Source organism: Micropterus salmoides, unplaced genomic scaffold, assembly GCF_014851395.1.
Source record: "Micropterus salmoides isolate LMB-PRFRI ecotype aquatic unplaced genomic scaffold, ASM1485139v1 Ms_hic_scaffold_23, whole genome shotgun sequence".
In the NCBI taxonomy this organism is placed as follows: domain Eukaryota; kingdom Metazoa; phylum Chordata; class Actinopteri; order Centrarchiformes; family Centrarchidae; genus Micropterus; species Micropterus salmoides.
Window position 1 is genome coordinate 5,285,389 of NW_024041484.1, and position 6,353 is coordinate 5,291,741.

General features: G+C 41.8%; 1 protein-coding gene across 1 annotated transcript in view; it reads left to right on the forward strand.

Annotated features, from left to right (window-relative positions):
• zdhhc17 (zinc finger DHHC-type palmitoyltransferase 17) overlaps window positions 1-6,353 on the forward strand; it is a 31,553-nt gene that overhangs the window by 21,762 nt on the left and 3,438 nt on the right. The window contains exons 11-16 of the mRNA XM_038738490.1: window positions 1,414-1,538; window positions 2,448-2,510; window positions 2,614-2,707; window positions 5,012-5,095; window positions 5,194-5,351; window positions 5,531-5,625. Coding sequence (XP_038594418.1) covers window positions 1,414-1,538; window positions 2,448-2,510; window positions 2,614-2,707; window positions 5,012-5,095; window positions 5,194-5,351; window positions 5,531-5,625 — 619 coding nt within the window. The remainder of the gene's footprint in view (window positions 1-1,413; window positions 1,539-2,447; window positions 2,511-2,613; window positions 2,708-5,011; window positions 5,096-5,193; window positions 5,352-5,530; window positions 5,626-6,353) is intronic.

Here is a 6,353-nt window from a genome sequence, read left to right on the forward strand (position 1 = left end):
TGGCTCTGTGTGGTCTTCAGGGACTTGTAGAGGCCTCTACCACTCCGTCGGTGCTAGGAAAGTGCTTATCAGTGAAGTCTTAACCGTGCTGGAGGAATGGCCACAAAAGCTGTTGGCTCTTCCTCGCCAACAAACCAAAGGTGCGGTTGTGTTTCCCCCATAGCTACTAGCAACTGACTTCCCAGCAGACCTCTAGGGCTGCAAACCCTTTAGAGGATATTATCGTCGTCTGTTATGGTGGAATTGGTGTGACATTTCATGGCTGGTGTCCACATCACATGTGTTTTGAAAATACAGATCCCAGAGTTCAGCTTGAATTAAAGCACGTACAATAAACTGAAATACCATGCTTTGTTTTGCCAAGTGCCTACAATTCAGTAGAAATTAATCTGTGCAGCTACTCCAGACTGGATGATTTAAAGGATTATCCAGTTTGGTTGGACATAATAAGGTAAATAGTTGCCTCACGTTTCTTCCTTCGCCTTACAGATTTAAAACCTCTCCCGGCTCTATCTTCTTACCCAACTCTCAGCAAGAAAGCAAATAAGCATATTCCCTAAGCACTTCTGCTAATGAAACCACTTCTTTTTTTTTTTTTTTAAATAGAAGCAATGAATTGTAGGAGAAACCCTACTTTAATAAACACTCAGCAAAGGAGCACCAACCTGTTTAATAACAGATGAAATAAATCAAACCGGGTGAATAAAAATTCAATATTTAATTTGATCAGTTTCTTTAGAAGAATTTGAATTCTTTCAAGAGATTGACATCGTCTTCTGCTTTAAAAAGAAAACACACAGACAACTTCTTACTGAGTAATTGAGTTTGTTTTTTAGTTAAATACCTAGTAAATGGTTAGATGAAGGATCAGTCAATGGCAGTGTAGTTACGTGGTACACAAGAGGTTAATTATTGTCATTCATAAATTGCTCATATCAGGTCAGACTTGGATTAAACATCAAGACAACATGTGTTGAGAAAGTTTAATTGGATTTTTTTATTGGTCAGATAGCTGATTATCTTAATTCAGACCTGGCTCAAAAGAAATAGTTAGTTCCTTTAAGGATATCTGTCTGTGCACATCTGGTGAACCTTATTTTAGACCACATGATGAGTGAGAGGGAAGTGTGTGTGTGCTTGTGCAGTCTCTTCTCTTTGCTAAAACAATCAGCAAGGAGTTATGTGGTTCTTCACTTCTTGCTGTGAGTTCATTATCTTGACCTGCGTCTTCTCCGGGGCGAGGAGTTCTTGACTTGTCTAGCAAGTCTCCATGTTGATCTTTACTATCACAGAAAGGAGATGTTAGTTTGCAGACCTGAAGAGTCTCAACAGCAGTTGTACTTTGGTTAAAATAAAGAGGATTTGATTGTGGTAAAAACCCAGTCCACCGACTCTTCCTTAACCCTGCTGCACATCTCCCCTTTGCCACCGTCCACGTGCCCTTCCTGATAAACACCCTGGCTCTTTTCTACAACTTTGGCAAATCCTGGAAGTCTGACCCAGGAATTATCAAGGCATCAGAGGAGCAGAAGAAAAAGGTGAAGTTGCAGGAAAGAAACAAGCAGCAAGCACATGGTTTAAAGAAAATGTTGAAGCCCTTAAATCCTGATGATGTTATCTTGTATTTCAACTGCTGTTTTTCCTTCTGAATGGTTTGACTTTTGTTGCATAATGTTGGTATAATGAATACTGGCATTCTGATCATGTGCTTTTTTTCTTGGTAACTTTCCCCCCATATTTTATTCCAACACCACGTGTAATTCCAGTTCCCAGCAGAAAGATGCTTAGTATTCACTGGAGAGATCACGGCTGCTTGGTGGCTGATTCCCTGGCCTGCTGCCCACAGTCATCTGCCCTCTGTCCTCTCTGCCCTCATTATCACACTCAAATGGAGGACAACAGAGGCCCTGCTTCTCACCAGGCTCATGATTGATGAGGAGCTAAATTTACCCTGCATTGTTAGCACAGCGCAGTACTGGCCAGCACTGTACTAAGCTCGTCAGCTTCAAAGCTTTCCTTCCCTTGCAGAGGATCCCATTCCACCTCTTGTTTTCCTCTGAGGGTGTTGTAGATTAGGATTTTTGGTCTTTGGTTTATTTGCACAATGATAAGCTGTAAAAGTGATAAAAACACAGGAGAGGAGGGGGAAATCCTTTCTCCGCACATTAGATAAAAACAAACCTCTTACGACAACTAGTTTGCCTTTAAAAACAGAAAACAAACTAATGGCTGAATCAAATTGTAAATCCCATTGTAGCTCACTGTGAATCAGCAGAGCATCCCGCGTGATAGTTCAGCTGGAAATCCCAGCCCAGCTTGTACACTGTCATTTGGTCTTTTGTTGCAGTGCCAAATGGACCTTGACGAGATGAATTTCTCAGTTGTTTGTTTTTCTGCCATGTCTCTTTTTTTAAATCCTGCTTTTGTTTCTTGTTTCCTTCCTCCAGACAATTGTGGAGCTGGCAGAGACAGGCAGCCTGGATCTGAGCATATTCTGCAGTACCTGCTTGGTAAATTCAGACTACTCTCTTACATGAGATGTACGATCCATACAGAGGATAAAAGCAATCATAAGACAACTTTTCCCTGCTTGTATGACTGCTTTCTTTACAGATACGGAAGCCCATCAGGTCCAAACACTGTGCCGTGTGCAACCGCTGCATTGCCAAGTTTGACCACCACTGTCCCTGGGTGGGGAACTGTGTCGGTATGTCATCAGCACAGCAGATTTATGAGGACGTCAACAACACATACACTCCCAAACTACCGGCTACACGGAATTTTCATCTGCTTACTGAGAGCTGTGGCTTTTTTATTGTGTTTTATCAGTTCCATTTTCCACTTTAAGAAGCCACATGTGTCTGCTCTCAATTTTTTCTGGTTCTGGTGCACAGCAGAAAAACATGTCGAGGGAAATGTTTCACGTCTGAGTAAGCTGGGGTACCTTTTGTGAAACAAATTGTCCACAGATTTTGTAGAAAAAAGGTTATGGTTAGTGCATTCAAGATAATTGTATTAATTTTATTTAATGTTAGCCAACTGGCTTTCTCCCCTTACTCTTTCCAGACAGAGCACATCATTAAGTGTAGACCTGTTTTGGATCGTTAATGAATGTGTCCGGTGATAAAACATTCAATTGACTAAACTACACTGAAAAATGTAATGATCTACAACAAAGAAAGTAGTGGGTAATTATTTGGTTTGTTATAAATTAAAACTATTATAAAATAAAAGGGCTTAAACAAAACATCTCTAAGCAAAAAGAAAGAAAGGGGGGAAATGAAATTGTGAGAGAAGCCAGTGTGCGCGCCCGTCTGTGTGTGTCCAGGATTGTTTCAGACGGCGTCTGAGGAGCAGACTGGAGACAGTGGGGGAAGGAAGGAGTGCAGAGGGCTTATTGCACTTCCATTTGGAAACCAGGTGGTCAGGAAGAAGCTTTAAAAGTGTGGAAACAGTCTGAACAAACAACAAGCCCTGCCTCATGGCTAGAAGTTTAAAATATCATAAACACAACAGGTTATGATGCAGGTATGGGGTTTCTTTGCGCTGCATGTCATCTTTTCGAGGGTAAATATACAGCAGTGCTCGCACAGTATGCGTCCTGTCTGTTTACATTCAGGCGGTCCTCGGCAAACCCAAACGCGCTGAATGCGCTTACTTCCTCACAGAACATTTACAAAGCCACAGTGTTTTAAATCCAGCACTGTTTTTGACCACGTTTACAAGCTAGTGGTCACCTTGTTCCCTGTCTTTGCTGGCGCATTGCAGCTCATCTTGGTGTGTTACTGTCACCTGTTGATCAGTGGACTTGGTGGTAGGAGTGTATGTCGTGTGTATCGGGGTTTGTATGTGCATGTGCATCCTCATGCACAAGATGAACAAGGGGAAGCCCCGTAGAAACCACTCCACAGCACTACTAGAGGTTTAAAAATCCACAGGGAACCATTAAGTTCCTAAACAAAACATTTCTCAAAGACCCTGGATATACTTGCTTTTTAACAATGCATAGGCGTAGACAGGCGTGTGCGACGCAAACGGCATTGTTCTCATACTTGCCTGCATACTTTATGTGTACCTGGAGGATTAAACCTGAATAGGGGGGAGACCAGGACCGGGTCATCCCTCGCCAACACCGCATTATCTTTCCTCCGACAACCTCTGAATTTGCACATCGCAAACAAACCAAACATAGTGACACTCCAGCAGGTTGTGATTTTAATGAGACATCATAACGATCTCAGTAATTGCAGACTAGCTCCAGGAGTTTCATTGTAAACATCCCGCCATAAATCTCCTTTTTAGAAGTCTGCTGCTGACCTTGGCAAACCAACAGCATACCGCCACCACCTGGGCTGGTGTGTGGAACAGGAGATTGCTGATGACCTGCCGGTCAGATCGACATACTGTCCCACGTTCATGTGTGGAACTGCATCTCGCGGAAGCGTAGCGTTAATTCCTGGGGACGTGCACAACCTACGCTCCAAAGGAACGCAGGGTACGCGTTGCAGCCATCTTGTGTACACGAACGCGTAGTTAAAAGCAAGTATATTCAGGGCTTTAAATGTCTTTTAGACTTGCATGACACACAGCCACCTAGTCATGTCAGCAGGTATCCTCTCTTATCTCTGCTGTTAAGCTCCTTAATTTGCACATGTTAGCAAGAATTTGTATAATATCACATAATATCTGTTGCACTTCCTGTTAGACATGCTAGCAGCGTGACTTCATGGACAGCAGTGTCTGTCTGTTCATCCATCTGTTCACAATTTTGGTCCAGGCTGAAAGCAAAGTTATGAATTGTGACGTCGTTGTTGGTCCCCTGACTTTTCCTCTCGCACCACCGTCAGGTCCAAGGTCAAAGTTTTCATGTGTCCAATACTAAAGTTATATATATATATATAATACCTGCAAAACTTGTGACATCACAACTTTGTGTTTATTGCTAATGAGCAAGTGTCAGCAAGCTAACATGGTGAAGATGTGACAAGATGTGTTTGTTTCTCCTCTACAGGAAGTGGGAATCACCGCTACTTCATGGGCTACCTGTTCTTCCTGCTCTGCATGATCTGCTGGATGATATACGGCTGCATTTCCTGTGAGTAGAAGAACCCTTTAAATTTCTTTCCCTCGTTTTCACACTTGACTCGCTCTGTTTGTCTGCCAGCTCCTTGACTTCTCTCTTGTTTCCCTCAGACTGGAGGATCCACTGTGCCACCAGTTATGCCAAGGATGGTTTCTGGCTCTATCTGACCCAGATCGCCTCCTGCTCTCCCTGGATGTTCTGGATGTTCCTCAACAGCATCTTCCACTTCATGTGGGTGGCCGTGCTCATCATGTGTCAGCTATACCAGGTCTGGGTTTACATTTGATACACAAAACACATTTAAAACATTAATTAAAACTAGGATTTAAAATTGAGTTTTACACATAGGCATCAATTCTTCTACTCTAAACTGATAACTGCTACAATCTGAATATCAGTAGGTATTTATGTCTGTGATACTGATGTCTTTGCTTGTGTCTCTCTTAGATTGCTGCTTTGGGAATCACCACCAACGAGAGGATGAACGCTCGGAGATACAAGCACTTTAAAGTCACAGCCACATCCATTGAAAGCCCGTTCAAGTAAATGATCTTCTGTTATTTTTTTTTTACTACAGAGGGCAGTCTCTCATTATTTCAGCTCGTTTCAGTAATAACATTAAAGGCTTGGTTCTCCCAAATTAGGACATATCTTCTCTAGGGGTGGGAATCGCAGGGTACCTCACGATATAATACACGTTACATGGCTCACGATAACGATACAGCAATTCAGCTACATGAATCATACTTCATGATGATGTATCATTCATGTAGTGTAGGAATAATCTGTAGGAATAATCCCCCCCCACCCCCCCCTTAAATCTTTATTGCAAAAAGAGGAATAGAGGGTACATGGGACATAAAGAAGTATACAAAACAGTATACAAATATAAAAGAAGACACTAATAATAAAAACTTTGCCAGGGGTAGTCTATTATATTATCTAAAGATATTAAGAGGACCATATGTTGACAGTTTTCACAGCCTTTTTGTTTTTGGATTTAGAAATTAAATTGATATAATGTACAACCTCCATGGAGAAAAAGTCCAAAGCTACGTTTTTACTGCTGAATTTACAATTGTCATTAGAATAAATACATTTATAATAAAGTACTTATTTTCATCCGAGGAGCAAGTGAATGCACAGTGAGCCATTTATTGCAATTCACAACCCCCACCACTAGATGGCACTAAAACTTTAAAGGGGAATTTAAGTCTGTTTCCAGGTGTTGGTGAAACACTACTGCTTAAAGCCTTTTTTAGCTCCAGTG